Below are 17,799 nucleotides of genomic sequence, written 5' to 3' on the forward strand. Positions count from 1 at the left end.
AAGATAATTATATGTATGTACAGTGATGTACCTTCCAATCTCAAGGTGGGAAAGGGACCCAGGTATTTCAGGGCAATTAAATTGAAATCTGTGATGTAGTAGCACGAATTTAAAGAGGAAGATTATTTAATATCAGTTGTCTTCAGTTAGCATCCCATATTACTTTTTAACATTTCTTATAATATGTTTGTATTATAAGGACATAGCGAACATGCTTTGAAGTTGGGAGGTACAGACCATTACTATATCAGTAAGGTACATAACTCTAATTGTTATATAATCAAGATCTTCAATGTTTGTCTCCTGTGCACTTTATGGTCCTTTTTCCCCCCATTCTGTTGAATAATGGAGCTCTCTCAAGAAATGTCTGAGAAGTGCTTGTTCTTATATTTACTTGGGTCCTGCCAATCAAAATGGTTCCTGTTCTGTCTGTGGTTTTTTGTTCTCGTTTCTTCTATTTCGAAAACATGGAAATGTTGAAATGCTTCCTTGGTGTAAGTTATGTGACATGTATGCTTTCCATATTTCTTGCAAAGCCAAGTGATTTCCGTTAAACCAAGATTGCTTTTGTTCTGTTTGTGGTGCTAATGTTTTTCTCATTTGTTCTATTAAGTAAGAGCACTCTGTACTGTGTCCTGGTTCAAAGTGTTTCTGTTGTTATCTGGCAATTGTAGGGGGAGGAGTGTCTCCAGCTGTGTGGCCTGAACTGAGTGATACACCAGCTGGACTAACAGGCTCCAGGGGAGGCATGCATGACACCTCCCAGCCAACTTTTAAGAAAGATGCTTTGCTTGGTAGCAAACTTAACAAACCTTCACTACCCAGTAGCTCTCACAACCTGGGCCAAACAGAAGTGAGTAAAGTAAGTGAAACAGTTCAGGAAGAGCTTTCCCCACCACTACAGAAAGCAGCTCTTAAGGGGAAAAGTAAGTCTGACCCTCTGAAAAAGAAGGATCTAGGTGAGAGTTGAAACAGTAAAAGTGTCCTGTCTGTTTCCATCAGTGTCCTCACCTCTCATTGTCCAGATCACATTCTTCCATCTGTGTTCACTTTCATCAGTGTTCATTCTTGATTTTATGTTTTCAGTTATCCATTTGTAATACTTTTGTTTAATGAGTAATTAAACAATTTTATAGGAGTTTGGCTTTGACACATAATTCATTGTACTTAACGACAATAGAATATTTAAAGTAATTTGGTTATAGAGTCTCTTTGGTTTAACAAGCAGACACACCTTTGGCCTCATTTTGCTGAGAGAGTTAGATATGAGGGGGGAAGGATTTGATAGACTATGGGAGGTCCTTCAAAATATCCGTGTTTGGTAATAAATGGATAGGAAAAATATTTCACGAAAAAGTAACACTTTATCAGGATCAGGTTATTAACTTCTGTTTTTCATCCTCAGGTTTTCAAATTACCTTCACATTTAATTCAAATAAACATAAGAAACAATATCTTTTTGAGTTGTCATGAAAAGTTTAACAGGGCATTATAATCACATATTCTATTATATATGATCCACATTCCCAGAACTGATTTACTTAAGACTATTTATCAGTAGGGCTAATTACCTAATCAGAATTAGAATAGAAAGACTAATTATCAGTAATCAGAATTTTCTGATTAGGATATTTGGTATTTGTGGTTTATATATTCTAGGAGACAATGTTTTTCTTATCAAATAAAAATGAAATGATAAGCATATACTGGTAAATCATATCATGCCTCTCACCCATCCCCTATATATATCCCACCCCTAACTTCTATAACCTCCTCTGCTTTTTTGACACCTTTATTCGCCCCTTCAACTCAAGATGAGATAGGGTATTCATCTGAGAGTTTATATTCAACATTGCTCTGAAATAGAGAGAGTGAGAAAGCTTTTCTTTAAAATGTAAAGAATGAAGGAGGTTGGTGATGGGGTGAAGAGAGAAAAAAAGTATTTTATTTTTTTAAATCTTTATTGTTCTGAGAATCTTTTTGAATAAGAATGAGATAGTTCCTTTATCTCTGATAATCCAAATAAATATTCAGAAAATTCTTTTTAATGTTATTGCACATCTAGTGGATTTCTTTCCACCACCCCACCCTCTCTTTCTTTATCAAAAAAACATAATTTCAGTAGTTGAGTGAAAGTTTCATCAGCAAATCCACATAAATGAAGACAGACTTTTAAAACAACATCCAAATATTTTTCTGACTAAGCATTAATAAACACAGTGGCAGCTATGTAGTATTTTGTGCCATATGAATAATAATCCAGCATCAGGTTTAAAATAATGCAGCAAAAATTATTATACTAAGAGAAAAATCACATGGCTGATTGTTCCTGTTTTTTAAAAAAAACTTTTAACATGGCATTTAGCTGAGCTCCAGTATATGATTTTTTTCTGTGTGTAGACAGAACCTATATAGTTGTAAGGTCTCACAAGGGTACATGTACCTGAGTGGTGAAATGCTAACTGTTTGGAAATATATAGAAATTCTTAATAAGCAAATCAAGGCAGAAATTGATATACATATGTCATTTTCCTCAGGGAGCAAATGAAAACAAAACCACATAAAGAAACAAAAATATCTTACTTTTTCATGCTATTGCTTTAGGACTGAAGAGGTAGCATGTACCTCTGTCCTAAAATTTAGAGTTGAGATATACAAAGTAGGATGAAAAATAATCAATAAAGATATGTAAAGTATTGAAAAAAAGAAACAAAAATGTATATCTTGGGAAAAATATTTCTTCTTATGGGGAACAGATCATTTTTCCAGATATTGCTAGTTATATTTTCAGGATATTGTTAGAAATACTAACATTTTGCTGTTAGGATTTCAAAATTTATTCTTCCTTAGGAGTGGGGGGGGCAGGTTCTTTTTATCTTTGGAGTAGTAATTGCAGTGCAGTTTTTACTGTGTGTCAGTTTTTTTCCTCACACACCAAATCGATGCTAAGTTACTGGTGTCACATTTTAGTTTTACACCATAGGACCTAGTGCCCTCATGCATGGCACCAATAAGACAGTTTGATGCAGGTAGAATCATAGAAGCATTTCTGTCCACTCATGAGCTCTTCATGTTGCAACAGCGGCACCATCTCCACCCTATGATATCACTTGTCTTGAAAGTTTTCGTGACTCAATGGTTCTTGGATGGAAGCAACCAGATAAGACTGGAGGGGCTGAAATTACGGGCTATTATGTGAACTATCGAGAAGTAATTGATGGGGTACCAGGAAGATGGAGAGAAGCCAACATCAAAGCTGTCAGTGATGAGGCATATAAGGTACGTGTGTGGCCTTCAGTAGTGCGGGGTGTCATATGTCTGTTGACACACCACATGCACACAATGCACACACATGCACATACATGCACATGCCCAGCACCTTGTCAATGATTCCTGTCATTTCTCCAGTGTCCTTTGCCTGCAGTGACATGACTTTTGTGACAAATATACAAAGATGAATAGAAGTATTTTGGCTAACCAGGCAGTATATGTATTTTCTGATTTATACACATAAACATAATTTCTTCGAATATTTACTATGAAATATATACTTTTTATGAAAACTTATGTTTTTTACAAAAATTAACTCACAAGGTATCTGTAACAATATGCTACTAGTTTTAAGACTCCCGGAATCCAAAAGACTCTGGATTTTTAACTTTCAATGTCCAAATCATGAAGAATAAAGGGACATGGACCTGATGGCCAGACTCAGCTTGCCCTCTGTGAAGTGGCCCCTGTCTCGGTGCTCTGATAGCCACAAAGGGGCACTTCACGTGTCCATCCACGAGTTTCCCTGCTACAAGTGGGCCTTCACTGCTCGGCCCACCTCAGAGCACCTGAGGGGTCTCACTATTACCATAGCTACTGGCTCCCCTCTTTAGAGCATCGTCAGCTAGACCCAAGTTACCACCCCGTACCTCACAGAACCCCAAGCCGTGAGAGCAAGAGCAGGGTGAGGCCCGGGGAATGGTGCTTTCCCCAACTCAATGTCACATTCTTTTAACTTAACATCTAATATTTATGAAATATCACACGCATACTGAGAATACATAAAACAAAATTTTATTTTTAAGATTCTTCCATGTTGGTACGAGTAGCTCTGACTTTATTGCTGTGTATTCCATTATATGACCATCTCACAGTAGACCTTCCCATTCAATTATTGACTGACATGGGGCATTGTAAGCCATATCAAACAATTGAGCTATGAACATTTTTGTACATGCCTGCTGGCACATATGTGCACTAGTTTCTCTAGGTTATTACTCACAAGTAAAATTGCTGGGCCAGAGAGTCTTGTTTATCTCCAACTTCACCACATAATTCTCTGCTGTTTTTCTGAAGAGTATGAGAATTCCCATTGCTCCACATCCTTCCAGCACTTGGTGTGTTCACACTTTTCCTGTTTTGACAATCTGGGTGTCAAATGAGTCTGAACATCTTCTGTGTTTATGGTCCATTTTGAAATCTTTCATAGCATGCCTAACAAGGTTTTTGCCCATTTTTCTAATGGGTTTTCTTATTGACTTATGAAGTTCTTTAAATATTTTGAGCATAAATCCTTGTTGGCTATGTAAGTTGCCTATATTGTCTCATTGGCTAGACTTTTCCTCTCCTTATGAACTACACCTATTTTCTTGTCAAATTTATTGTAGTCAGATTTACCAACATTTGCTTTGTCATTAGCGATTTCTGTGCCTTGTTTTTTTTTAAGAAATGTCTTCTAGTTCAGGGATCCTGAAAGCCATGGCCCCAGCTGGGACCACGCTATATAGATTATATTCTAAAGGCTTTACAGTTTGCCACTTACATTTAAGTTATTAATTCACCTATAAATGTTGTGTATGATGTGAAATAAGGGTCAAAATTGTTTTCCCTTTTATGGATACCCAGCTTCATGATAAAATCAGGTGTAGACTGGATCATGGATACAGATTTTTCTTGGCTTAAATCATACAGTAGGTAAACTTTGTTAACTCAGCTGGTTCCATCAGTACCTCCATTTATTAAGTATTTTTAATGTTCAAAGGATTATTTATAGTTCATGGATTTCTTTTTTGAATTTTGTTTTATTTATTTTTTTATACAGCAGGTTCTTATTAGTCATCCATTTTATACACATCAGTGTATACATGTCAATCCCAATCTCCCAGTTCATCCCACCACCACCCCCACCCCCCCGCCACTTTCCCCCCTTGGTGTCCATACGTTAGTTCTCTACATCTGTGTCTCAATTTCTGCCCTGCAAACCACTTCATCTGTACCATTTTTCTAGGTTCCACATATATGCGTTAATATACGGTATTTGTTTTTCTCTTTCTGACTTACTTCACTCTGTATGACAGTCTCTAGATCCATCCACGTCTCTACAAATGACCCAATTTCGTTCCTTTTTATGGCTGAGTAATATTCCATTGTATATATGTACCACATCTTTTTTATCCATTCATCTGTCAGGGGACAGTTAGGTTGCTTCCATGTCCTGGCTGTTGTAAATAGTGCTGCCATGAACATTGTGGTATTCTTTTTGAATTATGGTTTTCTCAGGATATATGCCAGTAGTGGGATTGCTGGGTCATATGGTAGTTCTATTTTCAGTTTTTTAAGGCACCTCCATACTGTTCTCCATAGTGGCTGTATCAATTTACATTCCCACCAACAGTGCAAGAGGGTTCCCTTTTCTCCAAACCCTCTCCAGCATTTATTGTTTGTAGATTTTTTTGATGATGGCCATTCTGACTGGTGTGAGGTGATACCTCATTGTAGTTTTGATTTGCATTTCTCTAATAATTAGTGATGTTGAGCAGCTTTTCATGTGCTTCTTGGCCATCTGTATGTCTCCTTTGGAGAAATGTCTACTTAGGTCTTCTGCCCATTTTTGGATTGGGTTGTTTGTTTTTTTAATATTTAGCTGCATGAGCTATTTATATATTTTGGAGATTAACCCTTTGTCCATTGATTTGTTTGCAAATATTTTCTCCCATTCTGAGGGTTGTCTTTTGGTCTTGTTTATGGTTTCCTTTGCTTTGCAAAAGCTTTTAAGTTTCATTAGTTCCCATTTGTTTATTTTTGTTTTTATTTCCATTACTCTAGGAGGTGGATCAAAAAAGATCTTGCTGTGATTTATGTCAAAGAGTGTTCTTCCTATGGTTTCCTCTAAGAGTTTTATGGTGTCCGGTCTTACATTTAGGTCTTTAATCCATTTTGAGTTTCTTTTGTGTATGGTGTTAGGGAGTGTTCTAATTTCATTCTTTAACATGTAGCTGTCCAGTTTTCCCAGCACCACTTATTGAAGAGATTGTCCCTTCTCCATTGCATATCCTTGCCTCCTTTGTCATAGATTAGTTGACCATAGGTGCATGGGTTTATCTCTGGGCTTTCTATCCTGTTCCATTGATCTATATTTCTGGTTTTGTGCCAGTACCATATTGTCTTGATTACTGTAGCTTTGTAGTATAGTCTGAAGTCAGGGAGTCTGATTCCTCCAGCTCTGTTTTTTTCCCTCAGGACTGCTTTGGCTATTCAGGGTCTTTTGTGTCTCCATACAAATTTTAAGATTTTTTTGTTCCAGTTCTGTAAAAAATGCCATTGGTAATTTGATAGGGATTGCATTGAATCTGTAGATTGCTTTGGGTAGTATAGTCATTTTCACAATATTGATTCTTCCAATCCAAGAACATGGTGTATCTCTCCATCTTTGGTATCATCTTTAATTTCTTTCATCAGTGTCTTATAGTTTTCTGCATACAGGTCTTTTGTCTTCCTAGGTAAGTTTATTCCTAGGTATTTTATTCTTTTTGTTGCAGTGGTAAATGGGAGTGTTTCCTTAATTTCTCTTTCAGATTTTTCATCATTAGGGTATAGGAATGCAAGAGATTCCTGTGCATTAATTTTGTATCCTGCAACTTGACCAAATTCATTGATTAGCTCTAGTAGTTTTCTGGTGGCATCTTTAGTATTCTCTATGTATAGTATCATGTCATCTGCAAACAGTGACAGTTTTACTTCTTCTTTTCCAATTTGTATTCCTTTTATTTCTTTTTCTTCTCTGATTGCCACAGCTAGGACTTCCAAAACTGTGTTGAATAATAGTGGCGAGAGTGGACATCCTTGTCTTGTTCCTGATCTTAGAGGAAATGCTTTCAGTTTTTCATCATTGAGAATGATGTTTGCTGTGGGTTTGTTGTATATGACCTTTATTATGTTCAGGTAGGTTCCCTCTATGCCCACTTTCTGGAGAGTTTTTGTCATAAATGGGTGTTGAATTTTGTCAAAACCTTTTTCTGCATCTATTGAGATGATCATATGGTTTTTATTCTTCAATTTGTTAATATGGTGTATCACATTGATTGATTTGCGTATGTTGAAGAATCCTTGCATCCCTGGGATAAATCCCACTTGATCATGGTGTATGATCCTTTCAATGTGTTGTTGGATTCTGTTTGCTAGTATTTTGTTGAGGATTTTTGCATCTATATTCTTCAGTGAATTTTCTGTAATTTTCTTTTTTTGTAGTATCTTTGTCTGGTTTTGCTATCAGGGTGATGGTTGCCTCATAGAATGAGTTTGGGAGTGTTCCTCCCTCTGATATATTTTGGAAGAGTTTGAGAAGGATGGATGTTAGCTCTTCTCTAAATGTTTGATAGAATTCACCTGTGAAGCCATCTGGTCCTGGACTTTTGTTTGTTGGAAGATTTTTAATCACAATTTCAATTTCATTACTTGTGATTGGTCTGTTCATATTTTCTATTTCTTCCTGGTTCCGTCTGGGAATGTTATACCTTTCTAAGAATTTGTCCATTTCTTCCAGGTTGTCTGTTTTATTGACATAGAGTTGCTTGTACTAGTCTCTTACGATGCTTTGTATTTCTGCGGTGTCTGTTGTAACTTCTCCTTTGTCATTTCTAATTTTATTGATTTGAGTCCTCTCCTTCTTTTTCTTGATGCGTCTGGCTAATGGTTTATCAATTTTGTTTATCTTCTCAAAGAACCAGCTTTTAGTTTTATTGATCTTTGCTATTGTTTTCTTTGTTTCTATTTCATTTATTTCTGCTCTGATCTTTATGATTTCTTTCCTTCTGCTAACTTTGGGTTTTGTTTGTTCTTCTTTCTCTAGTTCCTTTAGGTGTAAGGTTAGATTGTTTATTTGAGATGTTTCTTGTTTCTGGAGGTAGGCTTGTATAGCTATAAACTTCCCTCTTAGAACTGCTTTTGCTGAATCCCATAGGTTTTGGATCATCGTGTTTTCATTATCATCTGCCTCTAGGTATTTTTTTTACTTCCTCTTTGATTTCTTCAGTGATCTCTTGGTTATTTAGTAACATACTGTTTAGCCTCCATGTGTCTGTGTTTTTTATGTTTTTTCCCTGTAATTGAATTCTAATCTCATAGCGTTGTGGTCAGAAAAGATGCTTGATATGATTTCAATTTTCTTAAATTTTCTGAGGCTTGATTTGTGACCCAAGATGTGATCCATCCTGGAGAATGTTCCGTGTGCACTTGAGAAGAAAGTATAATCTGCTGTTTTTGGATGGAATGTCCTATAAATATCAATTAAATCTATCTGGTCTATTGTGTCATTTAAAGCTCGTGTTTCCTTATTAATTTTCATTTTGGATGATCTGTCCATTGGTGTAAGTGAGGTGTTAAAGTCCCCCACTATTATTGTGTTACTGTCTATTTCCTCTTTAATAGCTGTTAGCAGTTGCCTTATGTATTGAGGTGCTCCTATGTTGGGTGCATATATATTTATAATTGTTATATCTTCTTCTTGGATTGATCCCTTGATCATTATGTAGTGTCCTTCCTTGTCTCTTGTAACATTCTTTAATTTAAAGTCTATTTTATTTGATATGAGTATTGCTACTCCAGCTTTCTTTTGATTTCCATTTTCATGGAATATCTTTTTCCATCCCCTCACTTTCAGTCTGTACGTGTCCCTAGGTCTGAAGTGGGTCTCTTGTAGACAGCATATATATGGGTCTTGTTTTTGTATCCATTCAGCAAGCCTGTGTCTTTTGGTTGGAGCATTTAATCCATTCATGTTTAAGGTAATTATCGATATGTATGTTCCTATGACCATTTTCTTAATTGTTTTGGGTTTGTTTTTGTAGGTCCTTTTCTTCTCTTGTGTTTCCCACTTAGAGAAGTTCCTTTAGCATTTGTTGTAGAGCTGGTTTGGTGGTGCTGAATTCTCTTAGCTCTGCTTGTCTGTAAAGCTTTTGATTTCTCCATCGAATCTGAATGAGATCCTTGCCGGGTAGAGTAATCTTTGTTGTAGTTTCTTCCCTTTCATCACTTTAAGTATATCATGCCACTCCCTTCTGGCTTGTAGAGTTTCTGCTGAGAAATCAACTGTTAACCTTATGGGAGTTCCCTTGTATGTTATTTGTCGTTTTTCCCTTGCTGCTTTCAATAATTTTTCTTTGTCTTTAATTTTTGCCAATTTGATTACTATGTGTCTCAGCATGTTTCTCCTTGGGTTTATCCTGTATGGGACTCTCTGTGCTTCCTGGACTTGGGTGGCTATTTCCTTTCCCATGTTAGGGAAGTTTTTGACTATAGTCTCTTCAAATATTTTCTCGGGTCCTTTCTCTCTCTCTTCTCCTTCTGTGACCCCTATAATGCGAATGTTGTTGTGTTTAATGTTGTCCCAGAGGTGTCTTAGGCTGTCTTCATTTCTTTTCATTCTTTTTTCTTTATTCTGTTCTGCAGCAGTGAATTCCACCATTCTGTCTTCCAGGTCACTTATCTGTTCTTCTGCCTCAGTTATTCTGCTATTGATTCCTTCTAGTGTATTTTTCATTTCAGTTATTGTATTGTTCATCTCTGTTTGTTTGTTCTTTAATTCTTCTAGATATTTGTTAAACATTTCTTGCATGTTCTCGATCTTTGTCTCATTCTTTTTCCGAGGTCCTGGATCATCTTGACTATCATTATTCTGAATTCTTTTTCTGGAAAGTTTCCTATCACCACTTCATTTAGTTGTTTTTCTGGGGTTTTATCTTGTTCCTTCATCTGGTACATAGCCCTCTGCCTTTTCATCTTGTCTATCTTTCTGTAAATGTGGTTTTTGTTCCACAGGCTGCAGGATTGTAGCTCTTCTTGCTTCTGCTCTCTGCCCTCTGGTGGATGAGGCTATCTAAGAGGCTTGTGCAAGTTTCCTGATGGCCGGGACTGGTGGTGGGTACAGCTGGCTGTTACTTTGGTGGGCAGAGCTCAGTAAAACTTTAATCCACTTGTCTGCTGATGGGTGGGGCTGGGTTCCCTCCCTGTTGGTTGTTTGGCCTGAGGCAACCCAACACTGGAGCCTACCCTGGCTCTTTGGTGGGGCTAATGGTGGAATCTGGGAGGGCTCACGCCAAGGAGTACTTCCCAGAACTTCTGCTGCCAGTGTCCTTGTCCTCACTGTGAGACACAGCCACCCCCCGCCTATGCAGGAGACCCTCCAACACTAGCAGGTAGGTCTCGTTCAGTCTCCTATGGGGTCACTGCTCCTTCCCCTGGGTCCCGATGCGCACACTACTTTGTGTGTGCCCTCCAAGAGTGGAATCTCTGTTTCCCCCAGTCCTGTCGAAGTCCTGTAATCAAATCTCACGTGCCTTCAAAGTCTGATTCTCTAGGAATTCCTCCTCCCATTGCCGGACCCCCAGATTGGGAAGCCTGATGGGGGGCTCAGAACCTTCACTCCAGTGGGTGGACTTCTGTGGTATAAGTGTTCTCCAGTTTTTGAGTCACCCACCCAGCAGTTATGGGATTTGATTTTATTGTGATTGCGCCCCTCCTACCATCTCACTGTGGCTTCTCCTTTGTCTTTGGATGTTGGGTATCTTTTTTGGTGAGTTCCAGTGTCTTCCTGTCGATGACTGTTCAGCAGTTAGTTGTGATTCTGGTGTTCTTGCAAGAGGGAGTGAGAGCACGTCCTTCTACTCATTGTCTCCTCTTTTAAAGCCTAGTTCATGGATTTTTTTCACGCTAATACATTCCATCATTTCTATTTTGCAAATGTTTTCACATTTATTATTTTATCACATATATTTACCCCCACAACAACCCAGTTCATACTGAGGGATATAGAAAATATGAGGTCACTCAGTAAAGAGCAGAAGTATTACAAGAATTTGAGTATTTTGATTCCAAGCTTAGAATTCATTTAATTTTCATCTGTACATGCATTCGTCTTCTGTTGCTCTGTAACAAACTACCACAAACTATCCCTGTTTGTGGTATCACAGTTTCCTTGAGTCAGGAGTCTAGGCACGGCTTAGCTGGGTCTTCTTCTCAGGGTCTCACAAGGCTGCAACCTAGGTTTCAGCTGGACTGCATTCTCATCTGGAACTCGAGTTCCTCTTCCAAGCTCACTGTTGTTGGCAGAGTTCAGTTCCTTGCAGCTGTAGGTCTGAGACCCTCACTCAGCTCCTAGAGGCTGTCCTTCCCCAAATGTGAGTGGCTAAGCAGTTTGAAAAACAGTATTTGCTTCTTCAAGGCCATCAGGACAGTGTTTCTCTTTAGGCAGGGCCCAAACCCCATTTTAAGAGTTTCTATCTGATTAAGTTGATCCTTTGGAAAAACTCACTCTCTCTCCTGTGTGTTTCTCCTTTGCTCTTACACTAGTTCACACTCACAAAACTTCTCGGACACCAGCTGGGTGTCCTACAATTTAACTCAATTCTGACACTGTCTCCCTGAAGATAGACTCAGGTCCCACACATAAAGGGTTCAGTCCCCCAAGAAGAACCCTGCCCCCACTTCAGATGCCAGTTGAAAGTCCAGGATGTCACCTGTGCTTCTGAGCAACAGACTATAAATCAGTTTCCTACAACCTCCTCCTTGAGTTTGATTAATTCACTAGAGTGGCTCACAGAACTCAGAGAAACATTTTACTTACCAGATTATCAGTTTATTATAAAAGGTATAAATCAGGAACAGCCAGATAGAAGAGATTGATAGGGCAAGATATGGGGAACGGGCATGGAGCTTCCATCCTCTCTCCAGACCACCACTGTCCCAGCACCTCCACGTGTTCACCAACCTGGAAGCTGTCTGAACCCTGCTCTTTTGGGGTTTTATGGAGGCTTCATTACATGGACTTGCTTGATTAAATCATTGGCCATTGGTGATTGAACTCAATCTCCAGCCCATCTTCCTTCCCCGGAGGTCCAGAGGTCTGGGATGAGGCTGAAAGTTCCCACTCTCTAATCACATGATTGTTTCCCTTGGCAACCAGTCCCCATCCTTAGGTGCTTTCCAAAAGTCACCTCATTAACACAACAAAAGATAGTTTATAACTCTCATCACTTAGGAAATTCCAAGTGTTTTAGGAGCTCTGTGCCAGGAATGGGGACAAAAACCAAGTATATATGTCTTATTATAAATCACAATATCATAGTCAGGTGCACCCAGGATAATCTATCTCCCTTTTGATTAACTCAAAATCAACTGATTAGGGATCTTAATTACATCTGAAATATCCCTCCTCCTCTGCCATATGATATAATACAATCACAGGACTCGTATTCCAATATCCCTGCCATGTTCTGTTGGCTAGAAGCAAGTCTCAGGTTTCACCCCAATGCAAAGGGAGATTACAAAAGGGTGTGACTCATTGGGGGGTCACCCTAGAGTATGTCCAACATAGGAGGTAAATAAATAAAATGTTGAACCACTAGAAAAACAAACCTGAAACGTTCACTATCCATGATGTTGTCCATGTTGCAGATTAGCAACTTGAAGGAGAACATGGTATATCAGTTCCAAGTGGCAGCCATGAACATCGCTGGCTTGGGAGCACCCTCGGCAGTAAGCGCAAGCTTCAAATGTGAAGAGTGGACCATTGCTGTTCCAGGTAAACCAAGAAGACCATGTCTCAGCACTGAGGCTCAGAGTTTCTTCCAGTGGAACCTACAACCTGGAACTAAATTTAAGAGCTACATATACAGCTTCTAAGGGAGACAAATTCTCTCAGCCCCTTGTGTTTACATTAAATATTTCTACAGTACTATGAAACAATAGGTACCAATATAAAACTGAGTATAAATTTCTTATATTCCAAATAAATCCTAGAGTCCCCATAGCTCAGCCTCTGCATGGAGTAGGATGGACGGAAGCACACAACTTGAATGCCACTTGATTATTTAAAAGGAATTCTAATCTTTGCTTGTCTTCTTCAAGGCCATTAAAGGGCATCCAATTCACATCCCCCAGCAAAATTTCTCAAAAATGTCTTCTGGCACTCCCGAGTTGTGCATTCTCCCACTGCTCTGGAGCATCTCATTTATCAGCCTCCCTCCTCTGTCTCCTCAGCCCCAGCCTCTGTGGCCTCCTTCCTATGTTCTCCTCCTCCCTTGCTCCCAGCTCTTCACTGTACATACAGGGGACCTAACATGCCTGCCTAGGGCTTAAGTCCTGGCCTCCCACCTCTTATATCTCTCCACTTACCTCTCCAGTCCTTTCTCTCTATGTCAACTTTTTCCCAACTCTGCATCACAACAAAGATCCTGGAACCGGACTGGAAATGCTCTCCTTTGGAGGTTGTCATAGAGGGTGGTTGACGGGGCAGGGATGAAAGTGGGGAGAAGCCAGAAACATTTACCTATGCTTTTAACTCTTACACAGCTACAACAGTGAACAAATGTAAAGACTGAATACTAACAAATTTACTAAGTCATTAAGAGTCGGACTAGCAGCTTAGTCAGTGGATGGGTTTTTTTTGTTTTGCTTTTTGTTTTTTTAATTTTTGACCTCACCACACGGCATGGGGGGCCTTAATTCCCCGACCAGGGATTGAACCTGCACCCCCTGCATTGGAAGGTGGAGTCTTCACCACTGGACTGCCAGGGAAGTCCCTAGTGGATGGTTTTATTGTGCTTCCAATGGCACTAACTTCAAAGACCCAAATACTTTAGTGCCACAGAATGACTAAATTCTCCCACTTGGGTTGGATATTCAGCTTGTATAACAACTGCTACGGCACTGACTCCAACCACGTTAGAACACCAGGCCACACTGGGCACACTGGGTGGACCCAGCCATGCCCCCAGTGCCACCCGCTTCCTCTATTTGAAACCTTAGTGCCTTTGGAGAACCATCTTTGTTGCCTTCACTTAGTGAGTGTCCATCTGCATCACATCTCTATCAGGTGTGAATAAAAAGATTACAAGAGAAATTCAAGAGAAGTTCAAGAGTTCACTCACCTTCAGTTAATACAAGAGGCAAACACACTGGCTTTACTTTCGCCTTCTTGAAGCCGGTGATATTTCTTAAGTTCTTTCTGCCACCTACACAAAAGTGGGTCTGTTTTTAAATTCTTGCAATTCCTGAATAAAGTTAAAATGTGAATGACCAGGGACCAAGAATTTCTGAGCAGACCTGTGGAAAATGGTTTGATAGACAGAGATATAGTTAGCAAAAGAGATTGCAGGGTGAGTGCTCCCAACTCAGAGGAGAAGTGAACGGGGCAGTCCTCCACCCCCACAGCCTCTCTTTTCCCAGATTCACCCTTGACTCACTGAGAAGTGTTGGGCAAGCCATGAATCAAGAAAGCTTGATGATAGGTGAGAGCATTTAGGACATTTTGTCAGATGAAGAAACAGACTCAGGTTAAATGATACCCAGGAGGTCACACAGGTAATAAGTGGCAGTTAGGGTTGGAAACTAGGTCTGCTCATTCCAAGACACGAGGGGGTAGGAAGTAGCAGCACAGTGGTCCTTCTCTGGAAGAAAGGGCTGGTGCTACCTGTTTGGATGCCTCTCTGGCTGCTAAGGATGACACAGGACAATGGTCATAAAAGCCCTTTGCAAAACAGAGCACTCCACACCAGGGTAAGGTACTGGTGTTATTTAAACCTATTTCCACAGAAGGCATCATCAGGAGACAAGGATGACTCATTGCCAGTGACCATTAAGCTGAGGTAAAGGGCCCAAAAAACACTGAGTGATCAATTGCAAAATGCCAAAGCATAGCACGATGGAGTCTGCGCTTGCAGTTGGCTCTCAGGCCACTGTGAGTCAGTTCAGGTGCTTTGTTTTGTTTTGTTTTGTTTTTATTTTTTGTTTTTTTTAATTTTTATTTATTTATTTATTTTAGTATTTATGGCTGTGTTGGGTCTTCGTTTCTGTGCGAGGGCTTTCTCTAGTTGTGGCAAGCGGGGACCACTCTTCATCGCGGTGCACGGGCCTCTCACTATCGCGGCCTCCCCTGTTGCGGAGCACAGGCTCCAGACGCGCAGGCTCAGTAATTGTGGCTCACGGGCCTAGTTGCTCCGCGGCATGTGGGATCTTCCCAGACCAGGGCTCGAACCCACGTCCCCTGCATTGGCAGGCAGATTCCAAACCACTGCGCCACCAGGGAAGCCCAGTTCAGGTGCTTTTGATTGGTTGGTTAGAAACCAGTTGTTATTTAAAAAAAAAAAAAAGGAAAGGGAAAAGAAAATAAAGGGACTTCCCTGGTGGCGCAGTGGTTAAGAATCCGCCTGCCAATGCAGGAGACACGGGTTCGAGCCCTGGTCTGGGAAGATGCCATATACCGCAGAGCAACTAAGCCTGTGCGCCACAACTACTGAGCCTGCGCTCTAGACCCCGCGAGCCACAACTACTGCAGCCCGCGTGCCTAGAGCCTGTGCTCTGTAACAAAGAGAAGACACCGCAATGAGAAGCCTGAACACTGCAACAAAGAGTAGCCCCTGCTCACCGCAACTAGAGAAAAGCCCGCGCACAGCAACGAAGACCCAATGCAGCCAATAAATAAATAAATAAATTTAAATAAATAAATAAAGTGAAAATCTGACTATATCCTTTAAAAAAAAAAAAAGAAAGAAAATAAATAACTATATCACCTTCATAGCAGCTGGTAGTCATGCAAAGATGCAGGCCATCAGTGAGTAGATGGGACTCGCCCAAGAGTGCAAATAGCACACACAGGAAGTATTTGGCTTCCTTCCTGAGCAGGTTGATCAAGTTCCTTGGTGTCTCTGAGCTTTCTGTTAATTGTCTTAGGGATGGGTGAGATAAAAGAATGTAAAGTACCTGATAGGGTTTAGCATAGATTCAGGGCCCATGGGATTGACTGTATTTGTTTTGGTGGAAATTCTTTGTAACCACAATTGTAGTTTGTTTTTACCCCTATATGGGATATATGCTTTACGAGAAAGATATCCCTCCAGTGAGGGAGGGATATATATTTTACAATATATATATTTTTCTATATTCATAAGCCATCAAAGAGAGTTGCTTTCTTCGTCATAATTGAGATTCGGGGGCATTTTCAGATTGTCATCCAAAAATAATCTGAAACTGAATCTGCAACCAAATTAAACTGTTCTGATAAAAGGTGAGGAACACAGGCCTGAGGACAGCCTGAGGGCAAGGCTTCATCCCGCCGCTGGAGGGCACCTTGAACTGGCCTTAACCACTTGCTGCCCGTAAAGGGTCTTAATAGGCTGATATAGAGCTGTTGAGGAAACTTGATACGAAATGAGCACAGAATACCTGTTTCCATGGGAGTAGTAGATTTTACAAAAGAAGAACACCAGCATCAGATTTAGCTTTAAGACCTTAAATGTGGTTCTAGGTTTACACACATTGGAGTTTTCTTATCTCCATTGTGATTGTTACGCATCAGTCTCTCTTTCTCTCTCAGGACCACCGCACAGTCTCAAGTACAGTGAAGTCAGGAAAACCTCCCTGGTTCTGCAGTGGAAGCCTCCGATCCACTCGGGACGGACTCCGGTCACTGGCTACTTTGTGGACGTGAAGGAGGCCAGTGCCAAAGAGGACCAGTGGCGAGGCCTCAATGAGGCGGCTCTGAAAAACATATACCTGAAGGTAGGAGGATGCTCACAGTTTGAGAAAATCTTTTTTTTTTTTTTTTTTAAAGAAAAAAGGTTCTTCTAACGAGGTTAACTTTAAAGTCAGTGAGATAAAGCAGAGCATCTCAGCGTTGGTCTGTGTCATGTGTTGGGATCCTGGTAGGATTCCATTTGGCAGTGGGTGAGGTTTTGGGGATGTTTCTGATGCTTAAAACAATTTGCTTGTAATTTGACCCAAATCCCTTTGCCTGGCTTTAGAAAATATCCCTCCTCCCTCTTCTATCCCTCCTCGCCTCCACTTACCCACCTCACATTTTTGCTACTCACAGTCTTAAGATGTTACCATCTCCAAAAGGTGACTTTCTCATTCCTACCTCGAATTTTTTTGAGGGTGGTTTTTGATTTGAGGGTGTTATTTCCATAGAGTTCACGCCTGTAAGCCTTTAACTGCTGATCCCTTTGAGTCGTGGTCGGCCTTACCTCCCCTGCCCCCTCACCCCTGTGCTCACGTGAGCTCTCAGGGGCCAGAGGAATGAGTTGCCTCAACTCTTGACCTTGTCCTCACCCTTCTCCATGTCACTGCCTTCCAGGTTCCTCTAGAGTGTTCCAACTGAACCAGTTTCTAACTCTATCTGCCAGAGACTGTTCTGCTGTAGCCACTGACTCTCTCACTAGTACCAAATGGAAGTCTCAAAAGAATGTTTCCCCCTATTGTCAGCAGTGGCATCTGGAGACCCCGAATCCACAATAAGGCCTCAGAAACTGTGGGGAATATGACTCCAGTTCTTGTTACGTACCATGAAGTGTGACTGTATGACCACAGTCAAACAGAAAGCTGCACAGTGCATTCCGTGTGCAGCCTTATCTGTTGGCAGAATATGCCACCACCCAGGGCGTGGGCCTTGGAGGATTTTCAGAGTCTACCTGGTTTAAGAGATTTCTCTTGTCAACCTGCCACTAAAGTCCATACCGTCTGTCAGCCCCTCTCTGG

General features: G+C 40.4%; 1 protein-coding gene across 1 annotated transcript in view; it reads left to right on the forward strand.

The window, feature by feature from the left end:
- MYOM1 (myomesin 1) overlaps nucleotides 1–17,799 on the forward strand; it is a 137,908-nt gene that overhangs the window by 78,743 nt on the left and 41,366 nt on the right. The window contains exons 18-20 of the mRNA XM_059895709.1: nucleotides 3,083–3,279; nucleotides 12,721–12,847; nucleotides 16,640–16,824. Coding sequence (XP_059751692.1) covers nucleotides 3,083–3,279; nucleotides 12,721–12,847; nucleotides 16,640–16,824 — 509 coding nt within the window. The remainder of the gene's footprint in view (nucleotides 1–3,082; nucleotides 3,280–12,720; nucleotides 12,848–16,639; nucleotides 16,825–17,799) is intronic.

The sequence above is a fragment of the Balaenoptera ricei genome, chromosome 14 (assembly GCF_028023285.1).
Source record: "Balaenoptera ricei isolate mBalRic1 chromosome 14, mBalRic1.hap2, whole genome shotgun sequence".
In the NCBI taxonomy this organism is placed as follows: Eukaryota; Metazoa; Chordata; class Mammalia; order Artiodactyla; family Balaenopteridae; genus Balaenoptera; species Balaenoptera ricei.